This window comes from Macaca thibetana, chromosome 7 (assembly GCF_024542745.1).
Source record: "Macaca thibetana thibetana isolate TM-01 chromosome 7, ASM2454274v1, whole genome shotgun sequence".
Lineage (NCBI taxonomy): Eukaryota > Metazoa > Chordata > Mammalia > Primates > Cercopithecidae > Macaca > Macaca thibetana.
In genome coordinates this window covers 3,800,196-3,819,730 of record NC_065584.1, presented here as the reverse complement: position 1 = coordinate 3,819,730, position 19,535 = coordinate 3,800,196, and the positions used below count along the sequence as shown (strand labels likewise).

At 46.3% G+C, this 19,535-nt stretch overlaps 2 protein-coding genes across 17 annotated transcripts in view; one reads left to right on the top strand and one right to left on the bottom strand.

The window, feature by feature from the left end:
• The window catches only part of CKB (creatine kinase B), a 202,401-nt gene that overhangs the window by 125,612 nt on the left and 57,254 nt on the right, over positions 1-19,535 (bottom strand). The gene's annotated exons all lie outside the window — the stretch shown is intronic.
• The window catches only part of KLC1 (kinesin light chain 1), a 73,388-nt gene that overhangs the window by 18,038 nt on the left and 35,815 nt on the right, over positions 1-19,535 (top strand). For all 16 annotated transcript variants that reach the window (XM_050798396.1, XM_050798399.1, XM_050798409.1 and 13 more), the window contains exons 2-5: positions 7,997-8,258; positions 11,006-11,236; positions 15,804-15,882; positions 16,406-16,631. In XM_050798396.1, the coding sequence (XP_050654353.1) occupies positions 7,998-8,258; positions 11,006-11,236; positions 15,804-15,882; positions 16,406-16,631 (797 nt within the window). In that variant the 5' untranslated portion in view covers position 7,997. The remainder of the gene's footprint in view (positions 1-7,996; positions 8,259-11,005; positions 11,237-15,803; positions 15,883-16,405; positions 16,632-19,535) is intronic.

Here is a 19,535-nt window from a genome sequence, read left to right as displayed (position 1 = left end):
AACTGAATATACAAATTAATATTTATGTCTGGTGTTTTTGGTCAGAGCTGAGTGATGGAACTTCGTTGTAGTCTGTATATTAGGTGTTAATGGGTGCCATCTCTTTTCAGTTACACAGGTACAAATCCTTATCTGTCAAGTAGGATGTTGAATAATACAAACATGCTACAGTTACCTTGTCTATCCGAACTGTTAAGCCTTATTTCAAATTTGAGCATGGGTTTTTTAATTACTTTATCCAGAAACTTTTTTTTTTTTTTTTTTGAGACGGAGTCTTGCTCTGTTGCTCAGGCTAGAGTGCAGTGGTGCAGTGGCGGGATCTCTGCTCACTGCAGTGGCGGGATCTCCGCTTTCCAGGTTTAAGTGATTTTCGTGCCTCAGCCTCCTGAGTAGCTGGGACTATGGGCATGTGTCACCACACCCGGCTAAATTTTGTATTTTTTTTTTTTTTTTTTTTTTTACTAGAGATAGGGTTTTGCCATGTTGACCAGGCTGGTCTTGAACTTCTGACTTCAGGTAATCCGCCTACCCGGGCCTCCCAAAGTGCTGGGATTACAGGGAGAGCCACCATGCCTGGCCCAGCAATTTGTTTATTTCTTATGTTTCCAAAGGGCAGGTAAGCCTTTTGAAAGAATAGCATGGCCGAGCATGGTGGGTCATGCCTGTAATTCCAACACTTTGGGAAGCCAAGGTGGGCGAGGTCAAGATCACGAGGTCAAGAGATCAAGACTGTCCTGGCCAACGTGGTGAAACCCTGTCTCTACTAAAAATACAAAAATTAGCTGAGTGTGGTGGTGCATGCCTGTAGTTCTAGCTACTTGGGAGGCTGAGGCAGGAGAATCACTTGAACCTGGGAGGTGGAGGTTACAGTGAGCTGAGATCGCGCAACTGCACTCCAGCCTGGCGACAGAGCAGGACTCCATCTCAAAAAAAAAAAAAAAAAAAAAAAAAAAATGATAGCATTTCCTCATTTCTGTCCCAATAGGTGGTGCATGATACAAATAGACCATGTCTATTTGTATTGTTTTTCAAATGACATTTAAAAAAGAGTCAAAATTGTTTTATTTCTAGGTTACAGAATGCTACAGACAGGATTTTAAAATTTATTTTTTTACTCCTGGCAAGTTGCGATACAGATATTTAATCAGAGGTCCCAACTTGGAGCCTGGCAGGATAGGTTCTTAACATTCTGTTTATGTCCTCACAATAAACAGGACAGTGTAAAAGAATGATTGTAGTAAATCTTTGGACATGAGACTTGTGGCCAGGCATGGTGGCTCATGCCTGTAATCTCAGCACTTTGGGAGGCTGAGGTGGACAGGTCCCTTGAGCCTAGGAGTTGAAGACCAGCCTGGGCAACATGGCAAGACCGTCTCTACCGAAAAAAAGAAAAAGAAAAAAAGAGAAAAATTAGCCAGGCTTGGTGGCACGCACTTGTAGTCCAAGCTACATGGGAGGCTGAGGTGGGAGGATCACTTGAGCCCAGGAGGTGGAGGTTGCAGTGAGCCAAGATCATGCTACTGTACTTCAGCCTAGGTGACAGAGTGAGACCCTGTCTCAGAAAAAAAAGGAGAATCATATATGTTAAAAATACATGTCAAAATGGCATAGTGGGCCGGGTGTGTGGCTCATGCCTGTAATCCCAGTACTTTGGGAGGCCGAGGCAGGCAGGTCACCTGAGCTCAGGAGTTTGAGACCAGCCTGGGCAACATGGCGAAACGTTGTCTCTACTAAAAGTACAAAAGTTAACTGGGCTTGGTGGTGCATGCGTGTGGTTCCCAGCTACTTGGGAGGCTGAGGTGGGAGGATTGCCTGAGTCCGGGATGCGGAAGTTGCAGTGAGCCAAAATAGTGCCATTGCACTCCACCCTGGGCGATAGAGTAAGATCCTGTCTAAAAAAAAAAAAGAAAAATGGAGTACAGTGGCAAGTTCTTATACTCCTAGCTCCTTGGGAGATTGAAGGTGGAGGATTGCTTGAGTCTGGGACTGCAAGTTCAGCCTGGGCAACATAGCAAGACTCCATCTCTAAACAAAAAAGAAAAACATACGAAAACCACAATACAATGTAATTGCAAAAGTTGAGTCGCTATCTAAAATAATGGAAACAAAGTAAGTTCTAAAATTAAGTAAAAATAACATAGGGTTTTTTTGGTCTTCATTATGTTAGGTAGTGACTTACAGTCTGTAGACACAGTACATAATTTGTTAGGGGCCTGGTGTGATAGCTCATACCCGTACCTCCAGCACTTTGGGAGGCCTAGGTGGGATGATCACTGGAGCCCAAGAGTTTGAGACCAGCCTGGGCAACATGGTGAGACCCCATCTCAAAAAAAAAAAAAAAAAAAGAATTTGTTAGGTTTACTTGAATGCTGAGACTTTAAATTCAGTAGGCTGTAATAGCTTTGCCTGTTGAACAATAGCCTTAAAGAGGTTTGACCCGGCCGGGCGCGGTGGCTCAAGCCTGTAATCCCAGCACTTTGGGAGGCCGAGACGGGCGGATCACGAGGTCAGGAGATCGAAACCATCCTGGCAAACACAGTGAAACCCCGTCTCTACTAAAAAAATACAAAAAAAACTAGCCGGGTGAGGTGGCGGGCGCCTGTAGTCCCAGCTACTTGGGAGGCTGAGGCAGGAGAATGGCGTAAACCCGGGAGGTGGAGCTTGCAGTGAGCTGAGATCCGGCCACTGCACTCCAGCCTGGGTGACAGAGCGAGACTCCGTCTCAACCAAAAAAAAAAAAAAAAAAAAAAGAGGTTTGACCCTAAGAAGGGCTTCTTGTGTTTTGCGAGCTTAATTCAGACGTTAGATTTATCAGGTTTTACACTAGAGATTTTGCATTGAGTTCTTTTGGTCTCACAAAGTAAATAATGGAACCTTAAATAGGACTTTTTTTTTTTTTTAAAAGGAATAAAAGCATAATAAAAAAAATTCTTAGTTAGAATAACCTGGGGCCAGATAGCTTGTGTGTCAGTCAGAGGGAAAGAGGGAAGGGAGTATTTTTGAGCCTGTACTATGTCCCAGGTCAGGTGGGTATCCATTTCACTTGACTTACAGGGAGATTGAGCCTCCAACACGCCCCAGGGTAGGTGAGAAGAAGATGCAGTAGCTCCAGGGCTGCTTCATTCATTCATTGCACGCATCTTTGTTGCATGCCCGTGGGGTGCCAGGCATTGTTTTGGCTGATTCCTTGTTCCATTGAATCATCTCCAGGCATACAGAGCATGAGAGTTGGAAGATGGTCCAGCGATGATGTGATTTATAGGCTGGCAAAATGTTTGAGTCAACTTAGATTCTGAGTAATTTTTACCTTTCAGATATCAGTATAACTGTAACTTAGCCGTTTGAGCTGGTAACCTGTATACTTGTTTTTTTTTTTTTTTTTTTTGAGATAGAGTCTCACTCTGTTGCCCAGGCTGGAGTGCAGTGGTATGATCTCAGCTCACTGCAACCTCTGCCTACCGGGTTCAAGCAATTCTCCTGCCTCAGCCTCCTGAGTAGCTGGGATTACAGGCACTTGCCACCACGCCCAGCTAATTTTTTGTAGTTTTAGTAGAGACGAGGTTTCACCATGTTGGCCAGGCTTGTCTGGAACTCCTGACCTAAGTGATCCACTTTCCTGGGCCTCCCAAAGCGCTAGGATTACAGGCGTGAGCACCGCGCCCGGCTGCCTGTATACTTTTGAATTCTTCATCTTGATGAGCTGCAAAACAGTGTTCCCTCAAAAACATATTTTATTTGTTTCTGCATCAAACTTGAAAACTGTCTTAAGTAGACTTGTCAGTCTTTTACAGTTTTATACATTTCTTTCTCTCTCTCTCGCTCTGTCTGCCTTCCTCCTCTCCCCTCTCCCCTCTCTCCCCTCCCTCTCCCCTCTCCCCTCTCCCCTCTCCCCTCTCCCCTCTCCCCTCTCCCCTCTCCCCTCTCCCCTCTCCCCTCTCTCCTCTCCCCTCTCCTCTTCTTGTTGGAGTCTTGCTCTGTCGCCCAGGCTGGAGCACAGTGGTGGGATCTCTGCTCACCGCAACCTCCGCCTCCTGGGTTCAAGCGATTCTCCTGCCTTAACCTCCAGAGTAGCTGGGATTACAGGTGTGTGCCGCCACGCCTGGCTAATTTTTTATATTTTTAGTAGAGATGGGGTTTCACCATGTTGGCCAGGCTGGTCTCGAAGTCTTTTTTTTTTTTTTTTTTGAGACGGAGTCTCGCTCTGTCGCACAGGCTGGAGTGCAGTGGCTCGACCTTGGCTCACTGCAATCTCTGCCTCTCAGGTTCACACCATTCTCCTGCCTCAGCCTCCCAATTAGCTGGGACTACTGGCAGCCACCACCACACCCGGCTAGTTTTTAGTATTTTTAGTAGAGACGAGGTTGCACCGTGTTAGCCAGGATGGTCTCGATCTCCTGACCTTGTGATCTGCCCGCCTTGGCCTCCCAAAGTGCTGGGATTACAGACGTGAGCTACTGTGCCCAGCTTGCCATTACTTTTATTCATAGAATGCTCTTTAGTTTGACCTACATGCATATAGGCCTTTGTATTTCCTTCTAGTTTCTTTTTTTTATTTAATTATTAATTTGAAATTTATGTTAGTATATAGTGAGTATAGGAGTTTAACTTTATTTTTCCTAAATAGCCAGTTGCCTTGGCACTGTTTATTAATATAAGCTGCCTTTGGTTATAATGACTTAGCCTAGAAATGGCAAGAGGCATCGAGTCTGAATATATATGCCACTGTCTGTTTTCCTCTGAAGAAGTGTCGTGTGTACTTAACATCTATATCATGGTCGCTTGGGGGGCAGGTTTCTTGTGCTGTCACTCTGCACTGCTCCTCTAGCCCTGGTACTGGATCTGGCTCTGCAGTGATGAGCAGCTGCTCGCCAGCAGTGGGTGCCGTCACACCTCTGCCTCAGCTCGCCTTTTGCCCTGGGCTGGCAGTGCCCTTACTAGCCTTGAGAGGTGCTACTTGATAACATCCCTTGGGAATGGTTTCTTCTGTCTGGCCTTCGTCTCTCAGTTGGCCACTCCACTGCCCCCCATCACTGTGTTCCGCCGCACAGCCACTGTCCCTGGGCCTTCAGGTCTTTGTGCACCTGCTTGTGTAGGTTGTCTTCTACTAGCTTGAATGTCCCTAAGGGTGAGGCCCTTATTAATCTGTACATTCCAGGGCTTACTTAACTCAGAGTAAGTTTTAGAAAAACACTTGCATCTGCTAGTTTTGGAAACATAAAAGAATATATGTTGCATCATTTGGATATAATACATAAATACTTTGCTGTCAGGGAGGAAAAACAGGCCTTAAGTTTTATTTTCCTCCTTCTGAAGACCCTTCCCTTCACTCATAGGAACCTCAGAGATGTTCAGATCAACATGTTAACCTAGTACATTTTAATCTTGTTTGTTGAAAACTGGTCCTTAAGTGTTTTCTTTCACTCATTTTACGAATGTGTATTGAGTGCCAGGCTGGGGATATATCATGGAACAGTATGGACAAGGTCCCTCACGGAGCACAGCAGTATTATTCAGCAATATATTCCCAGCCTGGCACACAGCATGGATTTGCTACAGTGAAGCTGGAGAGCCATGTGTTAAATAAATACTAGCAGTTAACATACTGTCAGGTAGAGGAGTGGCCTTTGGTCTTTTTTTTTTTTTTTTTTTTTTTGGACAAAATCTTCCTTTGTTGCCCAGGCTGGAGTGCAGTGGTGAAATCTTGGCTCACTGCAACCCCTGCCTCCTGGTTTCAAGCGATTCTCTTGCCTCAGCCTCCTGAGTAGCTGGGACTCCAGGCGAGCACCACCAGGCCTGGCTAATTTTTGTATTTTTAGTAGAGACGGGGGTTTCACCATATTGGCCAGGCTGGTCTTGAACTCTTGACCTCGTGATCTGCCCGCCTCGGCCTCCCAAAGTGCTGGGATTACAGGCATGAGCCACTGTGCCTGGCCGGCGTTTGTTCTTTTGTTGTTTTCTGGGCTCTTTGTTAGTGGAGTGGAGGTGGATTTCTGAATAGTCCTACAGACAACTTCCAAATTTTAAAAGGAATTTAGGGCCGGGCGCGGTGGCTCAAGCCTGTAATCCCAGCACTTTGAGAGGCCGAGATGGGCGGATCATGAGGTCAGGAGATCGAGACCATCCTGGCTAAAACGGTGAAACCCCGTCTCTACTAAAAAATACAAAAAACTAGCCGGGCGAAGTGGCGGGTGCCTGTAGTCCCAGCTACTCGGGAGGCTGAGGCAGGAGAATGGCGTGAACCCGAGAGGAGGAGCTTGCAGTGAGCTGAGATCCGGCCACTGCACTCCAGCCTGGGTGACAGAGCGAGACTCCGTCTCAAAAAAAAAAAAAAAAGGAATTTAGTCTTCATATTTATGGAAAAAAAAAAAAAGATTTTTCCAGTGTGAAATTGGTGATGCAGAGACTAACGTGACCCTATTCTCAAGCACTCATAGCTTCACCCCAAATCCTGGAATATGTAGTCTGTCTGCTGCTTCAGCCTTTCTTCCTTTCATCCAGTGTCTGTCAGTCCATCCATTCATCACATGGACTGGCAGGAGCTGCGCCTAGATGCTGTGGAGCCTTTTTTTTTTTTTTGAATTTTTTTAAGAGACAGGGTCTTGCTCCATCACCCAGACTGGAGTGCAGTGGTACCATCATAGCTGACAGTCACCTCACACCCCTGGGCTCAAGTGATCCTTGAGCCTCACCCTCCTGGGTAGCAAGGAATACATGCACATACCACCACACCCAGCTAATTGTATTTTGTTTATTTTTATTTATTTATTTATTTAGGCAGAGTCTTGCTCTGTTGCCCAGGCTGGAGTGCAGTGGCGCGATATTGGCTTATTGCAACCTCTGCCTTCCGGGCTCAAGTGATTCTCGTGCCTCAGCCCCCTGAGTAACTGGGACCACGGGTGCGTGCCACCACACCCAGCTAATTTTTGTATTTTGAGTAGAGACAGGGTTTTGCCATGTTGGCCAGGCTGGTTTTGAACTCCTGGCATCAAGTGATCCACCTGCCTTGGCCTCCCAAAGTGCTGGGATTACAGGAATGAGCCACAATGCCCGGCTGTCCTGCCTTTTTTAAAATAAGAGCTTATATTCAAAGTGATATTAGACACTTCATGAAATGTGAGTTTCAGACAGTGGCAGTGTTATGAAGGAAATAACTCTGACGTGTAATCTCGCCTCCATCCCTGTCACTCTGCCGAAAAGATCACTGCTCATTATCTTTCTGTTTTTTAAACTTAACTATATAGTTTTAAGACTTAGTAAAAAGGAGAGAGGCTAGCAGAGGAATCCATTGCTCAGTGCCAGTGGCTGTCAGGCACACCAGCACAAGTGATGCTGTTTTGTATGCCCCTTTCCTCCCCCTTTTCTTTCTCACTTGGGTGTTTGAAAGCCCATTCCAAGCACTGCATCACGTCACCCTGGGCCTGGCCCCAGTGGTGCTTCACTGCGCCCTCCTCATCTGTGAGCCTGCCCGGTGACCATCCTGCTCCTGTCCTTGGTGCCCTGTGTCTTCCAGGTCTGCTTCTCCCCTGCTGCTCTTCCTGTTCCATGTTCTTTGGCTGGTTTTTCTTTCTTCTTCCAGCTGCATGACTCCTTTTCAAGCCTTTGTCCAGTTAAACATGTTACCAAGAATGTAGTGTTCTTTCTGCATTTCATTAGGAAGAGAAAAAGGCTTGCAAACATTTTGAGAAAAAATGTTGTTCACTGAGGCTATGTGTTTTGGAAATGCCATTTAGATGTTTTGCTGCTTTTAATCTTTGGCGTTAATTTCAGTTGCTGTCTTAAAAAAAAATGGAAACATAAACCAGAAAAGTAATTAAATGTGTCTGCAAAGGAAAAACAGAAACAGTGCAGAATGTGGTACTTCAAGATCATAAATTACAAATGTGCATATTTATTATTTCTCTATAAAATGTTAATTAAAAAATTTTCATGTTTACTTGATGTAACAGAAATGAACTTGTAATGAGGGGTCTAATTTCTTTTTCTTTTTTCATTCCAGAATGTATGACAACATGTCCACAATGGTGTACATAAAGGAAGACAAGTTGGAGAAGCTTACACAGGATGAAATTATTTCTAAAACAAAGCAAGTAATTCAGGGGCTGGAAGCTTTGAAGAATGAGCACAATTCCATTTTACAAAGTTTGCTGGAGACACTGAAGTGTTTGAAGAAAGATGATGAAAGTAACCTGGTGGAGGAGAAATCAAACATGATCCGGAAGTCACTGGAGATGTTGGAGCTTGGCCTGAGTGAGGCACAGGTATAAGCGAGAATGACTCAGACATCATCAAGAACTTTTGATGGTTTGGTAAAATGGAGACTTTGTTTGAAATAGGCAGTTTCACTGAAGAAGAGGAAAGATGGTTATAAAATAACAGATCCAGGCCGAGTGCGGTGGCTCATGCCTGTAATCCAAGCGCTTTGGGAGGCTGAGGCAGGTGGATCACTTGAGGTCAGGAATTTGAGACCAGCCTAGCCAACATGGTGAAACGCTGACTCTACTAAAAATACGAAAATTAGCTAGGCCTGGTGGCTGGCGTGTGTAATCCCAGCTACTAGGCAGGCTTGAGGCAGAAGAATCACTTGAACCTGGGAGGCAGAGGTTGCAGGGAGCCAAAATTGCGCCACTGCACTCCAGCCTGGGTGACAGAGCGAGACTTTATCTCAAAGAAAAAAAAAACCAAAAAAACCAGATCCACTTACATGTGTGTTCTGTATGTTAATTAATTACTATTGATTTGGGCCCATAAGAATTTTATTGATTGATTGATTGATTGAGATGGAGTTTTGCTCTTGCTGCCCACGCTGGTGTGATCTCGGCTCACTGCAACCTCTGCCTCCAGGGCTCAAGTGATTCTCCTGCCTCAGCCTCCCAAGTAGCTGGGATTATGCACCACCACACCTGGCTAATTTGTATTTTTAGTAGAGACAGGGTTTCTCCATGTTGGTTAGGCTGGTCTTAAACTCCCAACCTCACGTGATCTGCCTGCCTCAGCAAAGTACTGGGATTATAGGCGTGAGGCCACCATGCCCGGACTCTGACTTTTATTTTTATTTTTTATTTTTTTGAGACGGTGTTTGTTCTTGTTGCCCAGGCTGGAATGCAATGGCGCAATCTCGGCTCACTGCAGCCTCCACCCGCCGGGTTCAAGTGATTATCCTGCCTTAGCCTCTCAAGTAGCTGGGATTATAGGCACGTACCACCATTCCCGGCTAATTTTTTGTTTTTTTAGTAGAAACGAGGTTTCACCATGTTGGCCAGGCTTGTCTTGAACTCCTGACCTCAGGGCCTCTCCAAATTTTAAAAAGCAGAGCCAAAATAGTGGATACTGCTATGTATCATTTAGGATTTGATTTGGCTGCCAGTATCAAAAAAACAAAAACAGTGGCTTAAACCACAAGATGTTTGTCAAACAAGTACTGAGGTACACTATCCTGGATGGGTTCTGTAGCTGCACAGTCATCGGGGGTACTCAGGCTTCTAACATCTGCCACGCTACACCTTGGCAGCCTGTCTTGGGGACTGAGAGTGAGCTCCAGTGGCAGCCATGTGGCCCTGTTCTAGCATAGGGGAAGGGAAAGGAAGGACGTGCCTCCTTCCTTGAAGGCTGCTGCTTTGATGTTGTGTACAGCAGTGCTTACATTTCATAGGCCAGACCTCATGGCTCTACCTGGGTGAGTGGGAGACTGGGGAATGTTGTCTTCCCACTTACAGTGGCAGGTTCTCAAGCCTAAGGAAGGAAAGGAGAATGGACACTGGCCAGTAGGTGATGGTCTCTGCAATCCCAGGACCAGATTGCATCATATCTTTGACTAACCTTTGTTTCTATAATATCATGCTTGACATAGAGATGAAAACACTGGAAACACCTAGGTTTTTAAATTCTCTCTCCTGATAACTTCTGGCCCTGCCAGCATATCTTAGGTAAAATTAAATATACTAACGCTTGACTTTTTAGCTTTCTCTAGTTGCGTGAGTGAATAGAGCAGAAGAGGGGCTGCTGGCCAGTGGTTTCTGCTTTCACAGGGGAAGTGAACGCCTACACCCTGATTTTAGAGTCTTCATCCTAACCATGTGACAGACTTGAGTTGCAGAACTGTAGCTTTGTTTGGATATCGTGAACCTATTATTTCTCAAGTTCTGTTATCCTGAGAACAGGTGACATGAATTTAAACTTGCTTTTTTGGTGTCGCAGATAAGAGTTTTACAAAAAGAAGGAAGAAAAAGTCCCACCTTCTGGAGTTTCATGTTTTAAACCTAGGAGGATAATAACCTGGTTATTATGTATGAGAGGGAAGGGCAGATATATGTTTTAAAGAGAGAACGGATTGCAGCCAGTCAGCTCCTCCTAGATCTTTCCGCTCTTATGCTCCTAGGAAGTTGCCACGGCTTCATGCTGGTCTGTTCCGGAAACTAGTGAGCACTCTGTAGGCAGAGCCCTGGAGCGTTCCCTGGATTTTATGGCATAAACATAAGCTGATGAGTGCACCAGTGCGCTCTTACTCTTGGTGGTAGCTGCAGAGATGTCTTCTCTCACCTTGGAACACTGAGGAAGATTTGTATGTGCCCTGTTCTCTGACTTCCACCTCCAGCCCTTCACCAGCCTGCACTCTGTGCGCAGACATGCATGTGTGTACGCAAGGCCTCACACGTGGGAAAGGGTCTATAAAAATTATGTTGGGGCCATCTTGATAGAAAGTAAAATAATACAGTTTCATCAGAAGGGTAGTTGTGTTTTCATTGCTAGTTCATTTGACATGCTCTTCAAAAAAATAAATAGTTTTTTTGTAGGCATTCTGAGCATGTGATTTTCTTTTTCGTATCCTGTTATGTAGTCTGTGGCTGAAGGGGAAAAGAGAAATAAATGGCAGATGGTACTTATATGTACTTTGGAGAAAACATCTGCGAGTGTAAGCTACAGCCCCAGCCACAGAATGTTCGCACAGGTGGGAGGGACACTTGCTGGACAGTGTGCCACAGTGCTGCACACGTTTCTGTCTGCTCAGGTTATGATGGCTTTGTCAAATCACCTGAATGCTGTGGAGTCCGAGAAGCAGAAACTGCGTGCGCAGGTTCGTCGTCTGTGCCAGGAGAATCAGTGGCTACGGGATGAATTGGCCAACACGCAGCAGAAACTGCAGAAGAGCGAGCAGTCTGTGGCTCAACTGGAGGAGGAGAAGAAGCATCTGGAGTTTATGAATCAGCTAAAAAAATATGACGACGACATTTCCCCATCCGTGAGTGGCTCTGTGGCAAATGTGGTGCTGATGTTTAAAATGGAGTCCCGGGGCAAGTCATAGAGGTTCTGTTCGCCTTATTCTTTTCATATTAGAACGTTGACCAGAACATGCAAAAATATTTTGTAAATATAAGCCACAGTCCAGAGAGACACCATTACCTTCAGCGAGGTCTGCCCCGAGGTCTGCCCCAGCTTAGGCTCCGGAGCTTCCTTGCCCCTCTGCAGCTTGGCTTCCGTGCCATCAGCTGCTGGTCTAGCAGTGGTCCAAAGACTCTGGGCAAGCTCTCTGCCTCTTACGGTGGGTGCTCTTGGCATTGCCATTCTCTTTGAAACTACCCTGGTCCCCCAGACACCATCTGGCTCTCTTGCCACATCTCTCATCCTCCCCTTGGCTTCCCTTGCCGGCTTATCTTCCTATATCTGCAGTGGAAGAAAGGATCTTGGTTTTCTTTTTTTTCTTTTATTTAGACGGAGTCTCGCTCTGTTGCCCAGGCTGGAGTGCAGTGGCCGGATCTCAGCTCACTGCAAGCTCCACCTCCCGGGTTCACGCCATTCTCCTGCCTCAGGCTCCCGAGTAGCTGGGACTACAGGCGCCCGCCACCTCGCCCGGCTAGTTTTTTTGTATTTTTTTTAGTAGAAACGGGGTTTCACCATGTTAGCCAGGATGGTCTCAATCTCCTGACCTCGTGATCCACCCGTCTCGGCCTCCCAAAGTGCTGGGATTACAGGCTTGAGCCACCGCACCCGGCCTTTTTTCTTTTATTTAGACGGAGTCTCACTCTGTCGCTCAGGTGGAGTGCAGTGGCACAATCTTAACTCACTGCAACCTCTGCCTCCCGGGTTCATGCGATTCTCCTGCCTCAGCCTCCGGAGTAGCTGGGATTACAGGTGTGTGACACCATGCCCAGCTAAGTTTTTGTATTTTTTTTTTTAAGTAGAGATGGGGTTTCACTATTTTGGCCAAGCTGGTCTTGAACTCCTGGCCTCAAGTGATCTTCCCACCTCAGCCTCCCCAAGTGCTGGGATTCTAGGTGGGAGCCACTGTGCCCAGCCTTTTTCTTTCTCTGTTGGCTGTATTTAGATATTTATCCTGGTCTCAGTTATTTTTCATTCAACATTTATTTCTGATTCAGTTAACTACTTTTTTTTTTTTTTTTTTTTGAGGTGGAGTCTTGCTCTGTCGCCCAGGCTGGAGTGCAGTGACATGATCTTAGCTTACTGCAACCTCTGCCTCCTGGGTTCAAGCGATTCTCCTGCCTCAGCCTCCCAAGTAGCTGGGACTACAGGCGTGTGCTACCACGCCTGGCTAATTTTTTGTATTTTTAGTAGAGACAGGGTTTCACTGTGTTAGCCAGGATAGTCTTGATCTCCTGACCTTGTGATCTGCCTGTCTCAGCCTCCCAAAGTGCTGGGATTACAGGCGTGAGCCACCATGCCCAGCCTCAGTTAACTTCTTTTTAAAGAAAATTTCTAAATTTTGGAATTATTTTATTTTACTTATTTTTAATTTTTAAAAATTTTACCCTTCTCTCAAGTTTCCAATGGAATAATTTTAAATTGATTGAAAAGTTGGAAAGTTTGAGAAGAACCATAACCCAATTTCCCCTAATCCTACATAATCGTAGATCAGTGGTCAGAACTAAGATATTAACATCAATACTTTACTGTTAACTGAAACACAAGCTTGGTTTGGATGTCACCAGGCCTTCCACTAGTATCTCTTCTGTGCTAGGACCTAGTCCAGTGTTCCACGTTGCATTTGGAACTAACATTTTAAAAATACCTATATGGTGCCAGGCATGTTCACGTACATAATCAGACTACTAGAGAGGTGCACATTTGTGTCTCTGGTTCGAATCCCCATTCTAAGACTACAGAAACAGTCTTATGTGTAGCACCAGCAAACCTACATTCCCCTGTGTCTTCATCTGCTTGGGCTACTGTAACAGATACCACAGGCTGGGTGGCTTAACATTTATTTTCTCATAGCTCTGGAGATCCAAGATCAGGGTACCAGCAGGGTCCGGTTCTGGTGAGGGCCTTCTTTCTGGCTTGCAGACTGCCACCATCTCTTTGTGTTCTCATGTGGTACAGAGAGAGAGGGAGTAAGCTCTCTGGTGTCTCTTTTTATAAGGGCACTAATCCCATCGTGAGGCCCCACCCTTTCCAGCTCATCTTATCCTAATCACCTCCCAAGGGTTTCATCTCTAAATACCATTACACTGGGGGTTAGGGCTTTAACATAGGAATTTGGGGAGAATGCAGTTTAGTTGACAGCATGGTGTTTCAAGAGGCTTACCATATTCCTCCCTCATGTGTCCTCTAGGTTAGGGGCCAACTAAATGTTTTGATTTAAAAGATGTGGCTGGGTGCGGTGGCTCATGCCAGCCCTTAGGGAGGCCGAGGCAGGCAGATCACCTGAGGTCAGGAGTTGGAGGACAGCCTGGCCAATATTGTGAAACCCTATCTCTACTAAAAATACAAAAAGTAACCAGGCATGGTGGCACATAACCTGTAACTCTAGCTACTCAGGAGGCTGAGGTAGGAGAATTGCTTGAATCCAGGAGATGGAGGTTGCAGTGAGCTAAGATCTGTGCCACTGCAATCCAGTCTAGACGACAGAGTAAACCTCTATCTCAAAAAAAAAAAAAAAAAATTAAGGCCGGATGCGGTGGCTCATGCGTGTAATCCCAACATTTTGGGAGGCCAAAGCGGGCAGATCACCTGAGGCCAGGAGTTCAAGACCAACCTGGCCAACATGGCAAAACCTCATCTCTATTAAAAAATACAAAAAAATTAGCCAGGTGTGGTGGTGTGCACTTGTGGTCCCACTACTTGGGAGGCTGAGGCATGAGAATCGTTTGAACCTGGGAGGCGGAGGTTGCAGTGTGCCAAGATCATGCCACTGTACTCCAGCCTGGGTGGCAGAGGGAGACCCTATCTCAAAAAACAAACGAACGAACGATAAATAAATAAATAAATAAAAGATGTGCTTGCTCTGGAGTGCTGTGGAAATGCGAGTACTTGCAGACGTCGATGCCAACCGTGATTGACCTGGGACACTGGAGGATGCTGAGAAGGAGAAAGCTGGTTTCGTAGGATTGGAGACTTTTAAAATGTATTATTTTGAAAACGTGTTAAACTTGGAGAAAACATCCAGTGAGCTGACTCTCCTTACCCTTTCCGGAGTACTTACAAGTGCTTGTTTCTTCTGAACCCTGTTCACAGAGTGGTATAGCACGTGCCACGGCTGCTTACTGCTGCTGGGCGTCTTTCCCTAGGGTGAGGGGTTCTCCTGTGGCAGTCCAGGGCCAGGGGCACTCAGGAAGTTGCACACAGACCCAGCATATCCTCTCCTCTGAAGCTCATACTCCCCTTTTGTTAGCTGCCAACAGCATCTTTCATGGCATTGTTTCACTGCGTCCCAGTTCAGGGGCACATCCTTCATGAGACTGTCACATCTCTTGAGTAGCCTTTCACATGGAACAGGACCTCCATCTGTGGTTGTCTTTCATGACATTGATGTTTTTGAAGAATGCAGGCCAGTTACTTCGTCCATCATTCCTCAGTTGGGGTTTGTCTAATACTTGGATTATGCATCCCAGACAGGAATATTCTAAAAGCAATGTGTCTTTATCACATTTTCCCTTCCGGAGCCAAACAGTGTTCATCTGCCCCGTGACGAAGCTAATTTTTTTTTTTTGAGACGGAGTCTCGCTCTGTCGCCCAGGCTGGAGTGCAGTGGCGCCATCTCGGGTCACTGCAAGCTCCGCCTCCCGGGTTCACGCCACTCTCCTGCCTCAGCCTCCCGAGTAGCTGGAACTACAGGCGCCCGCCACGGCGCCCAGCTAATTTTTTGTGTTATTTAGTAGAGACGGAGTTTCACCGTGTTAGCCAGGATAGTCTCTCTCTCCTGACCTTGTGATCCGCCCACCTCAGCCTCCCAAAGTGCTGGGATTACAGGCGTGAGCCACTGCTCCCGGCCCGATGCAGCTAATTTCTTACTGGTCAGGCTGTTACCTGTCTTTCCCATTATGTAGTTTCTGATTTTATTTCTTTGCCTAATCAGCAATATGTGGGGAAACATGGGTCACCGGCCTCTAAAGCTGGGAGGTTTCAAACTGCTCCTGGGGATCCTGCCCTGGAGCTGATTTGGTGGTGAGGCATCTAGCCCCTCCACTTCTCTGGGGATCAGAGATGCACCATTTTCATCTGTTGCTACATATTTGGTTCCCAAATAAGATTTTATTTTGAGTCAGGGTTTTCCCTGCTCTCCTAGACCTCCCTCAGAGCACAGGAGAAGGATCTGAGGCATGGAAATGCAGCCATGCCCATTTCGTCAAACTCTGGTCTGCACTTAAGTATTTGTGTTCTAGTCTATCTAGCTTTTCATTACTCCTGTTCAACTGATGGATGCCAGATTGTGGGTGATCCTACATTTGATGTTAAAAACTGATCATCTTTTCTAAGATTCTTAATTAAAATGTATTTAATATTAAAGATTTTCAGGACAGGATGTGTATAGTACTTGTAAGATGAAGCGTTGTCCTGGATCTGTTTTATAGGAGGACAAAGACACTGATTCTACCAAAGAGCCTCTGGATGATCTTTTCCCCAATGATGAAGACGACCCAGGGCAAGGAAGTGAGTGATGGGTGATGTGGGAATGTTACCGAGTGCAGGAGAGAGGTGTTTCCCCCTAGAACAGGGTCATAGCAATCAACAATCAGTGGCAGCCTTAGTGCGTGCGGCCTGCCTGGAGGAAGCACCAGCAGAGCAGGGTTGCCTTTGGTTTTCCAAAATAATTTGTGCTGTATGTTGGAATACAGGAATATGTTAGAGTAGACTCTAGGATACAGCAGCAGGCATGAGCAGTTCAGGTGTGATCTGCAGGTTCTTATGGGGTAGATAGGTCAGAATTACTTATTCTGCTTGTTTCATGGCGCCAAGAAGAGTCTCATGGCACTGAGGGGCCATGGTGCCATCCCTGACCCTATAGTCACTACTCTTAATCCTGGCTGCCCAGACAGTACTAGGAAAAGATTTAAATAGCACTAGGGGCCAAGTACTAACTTGAACCAAAGCTAGTAAAGACAATTTTAAAGAAACTGACTCATCTGGATAATTGTCTTTAAAAACTCGTCTGAAGTGAACTTTCTCCGTGCAGTCCAGCAGCAGCATAGCAGCGCCGCCGCGGCTGCCCAGCAGGGCGGCTACGAGATCCCCGCGCGGCTGCGGACACTCCACAACCTGGTGATCCAGTACGCCTCGCAGGGACGCTACGAGGTAGCCGTGCCCCTCTGCAAGCAGGCCCTGGAGGACCTGGAGAAGACTTCAGGACATGACCACCCGGACGTGGCCACCATGCTCAACATCCTGGCCTTGGTGTACAGGCTAGTCACTTTTGTTTCCCTACTGAATTTTACCCAGAGACATTGTTTTTAACCATCTTGCCCCTTAAAATATATTTTTATGTATCTATATAAACTACTTTTCAGCCATATCCACTTCTCTTTAAATAGGGGTTAAATTAAAAAATATTTAGCAAGCTCTGTGGAAGGGTGTCACCAAATCAGAATAAGACGCTGCCCGAGGCCGGGCGTGGTGGCTCAAGCCTGTAATCCCAGCACTTTGGGAGGCCGAGACGGGCGGATCACGAGGTCAGGAGATCGAGACCATGCTGGCTAACACGGTGAAACCCCGTCTCTACTAAAATACAAAAAAAATTAGCCGGGCAAGGTGGCGGGCGCCTGTACTCCCAGCTACTCGGGAGGCTGAGGCAGGAGAATGGCGTGAACCCGGGAGGCGGAGCTTGCAGTGAGCTGAGATCCGTCCACTGCACTCCAGCCTGGGCGACAGAGCGAGACTCCGTCTCAAAAAAAAAAAAAAAAAAAAAAAAAAAAAAAAAAAAAAAAAGACGCTGCCCGTGACCACTCAGTTCAGCTTGTTTAGAATAGCCCACGGTGTATCCCTCACACCAGCCAAACGCTGTTTTGACCTTTTCCACAAGACCCTGTGCAGGCAGCTTCTTTCGTCTAAATGGCCTTCCCACTTGGCCTGGCAGTGTCATTCCTGCCCTCTGAGGCCTGGAACGCTGTACTTCCTTTTGGAATCCAGGATTCAACTTGCCCTTTGCCTCTTGTGTGCGCCTCTAACTTTTTCACCCCTGCCGAAGGATGCCCCAGGGGAGTGGTGGGCTCTGAGTTGTGTGGTAGGAGAGTTCCTTTGGCTCAGTGCCTAGGATCCAGCTGGGGGCTGGAGCTGGAGGCAGGGTGTCCTCTTGGGACAGGATTGAGGTTGTGGGGGTGGGACGAGGGGAGCCTGAGGAAGAAGGAGGATGTGTGGAAGGAGAGGAGATTGCAGGGCATAATGACGCTTGAAGAGAAATTCGGTGATACAGCTACCCACACGCATAAGTAATTTCTTTAAAAATAAGTTTTGAAAGTTGATAAAATAAAGAAAAACACACAAATAAGAAAGTAAGCCCCCTGTTACAACAACACTATTTAAAACGAGTCCATGCCCTTTGGCTCTGTAGTTTGTCAGCAGCTTGGTCTGCCCCGTGACTATGCATTAGGGTTTCGTGGACATTCTAGACATTTTTTGACTGTTTTCCTGTTGGTGAATGTTGAGATTATTTGCATATTTTCTTTTTCTTTTTTCTTTTTTGAGACAGAGTCTGGCTCTGTCACCCAGGCTGGAGTGCAGTGACGCGATCTCAGCTCACTGCAACCTGTGTTTCCTGAGTTCAAGTGATTCTCCTGCTTCAGCCTCCTGAGTAGCTGGAATTACAGGCGCGTGCCACCATGGCTGGCTAACTTTTGTATTTTTAGTAGAGATAGGGTTTCACCATGTTGGCCAGGCTGGTCTCAAACTCCTGACCTCAACTGATCCTCCTGCCTCGGCCTCCCAAAGTGCTGGGATTACAGGCATGAGCCACTGTGCCTGGCCAATTGTTTGCATATTTCACTGTAGGTATTTCTTAGTCAGAGATATTTGCATTTAGCTCTTAATAGATTGAGACAGTTCCTTCCAACAAAATTTGTGTTTTGAGACAGGGTCAAAAAGTGATGCGATCATGGGTCATTGCAACCTCCGACTCCTGGCCTCAAGCAATCCTCCTGCCTCAGCCTCCTGAGTAGCTGGGACCGCAGGCATGCACCACTACGCCCAGCTAAATTGTATATATTTTGTAGAGACGGCGTTTTGCCATGTTGCCCAGGCTGGTCTCGAGCTCCTGGGCTTAAGTGATCTGATAAGCTTGGTACCCCCATAGTGCTAGGGTTACAGGTGGGAACCACTGCACTTGGCCAGCGTTTTTGTTTTTTGTTTTTTAAAAAAACTTACATGCCCATTAAAACATATGGAAGTTTCTGGACAGTACTGGATGTTATTAATATAAATGAGTTTAGTAAGCATAACTAGGTTTTTGTTGTGCACAGCGTGCATGGGCACACACATCAGTGCTGGGTGCTGGGGTGCCGTGGCCTCCGTCAGTCTCGTGGTTCCCTGGCATTATAGTGTGAGAGCCGACCCATGTGCGTAGATGTTTGGGAAAAACAGTAGCTGCATCTGTGTTCATATTCAGTGTTCTACTCTTCAGCTTGTTATTCCATCATTCTTGTATTGAGGACACGTAATTTTAAGCTTTTTTTTTTTTTTTGCCTTTCATATTTTACTGATCTTTATAAGTTTTGTTCAAGAGTTTGGATTTATTTATTTATTGTAGAGATGGCGTCCCACCATGTTGCCCAGGCTGGTCTCAAACTCGTGGGCTCCAAAGGATCCTCCGCCATGGCTTCCTAAAGTGCTGGGATTATAGGTGTGAGCTACAAGTTACCACGCCTGGCCTGGATTTCTTTCTTTCTTTCTTTCTTTTTTTTTTTTTTTTTTTGAGATGGAGTTTTGCTCTTGTCGCCCAGGCTGTAGTGCAATGGAGTGATCTCAGCTCACTACAACGTCAGCCTCTTGAGTTCAAGCAGTTCTCCTGCCTCAGCCTCCCGAATAGCTGGGAGTACAGGCGCCTGCCACCAAGCCCCGCTAATTTCTTGTATTTTTTGGTAGAGACAGTGTTTTGTCGTGTTGGCCAGGCTGGTCTCAAAACTCCTGACCTCAGGTGATCCATCCTCCTCGGCCTTCCAAAGTGCTAGGATTACAGGTGTGAGCCACTGTTCCCAGCCATGTATTTCTTTTTTTTTAGGATAAATTCCTAAGACGGGTTAGAGTATAAACATTTTATAGTCCTGCCGGGCGCGGTGGCTCAAGCCTGTAATCCCAGCACTTTGGGAGGCCGAGAC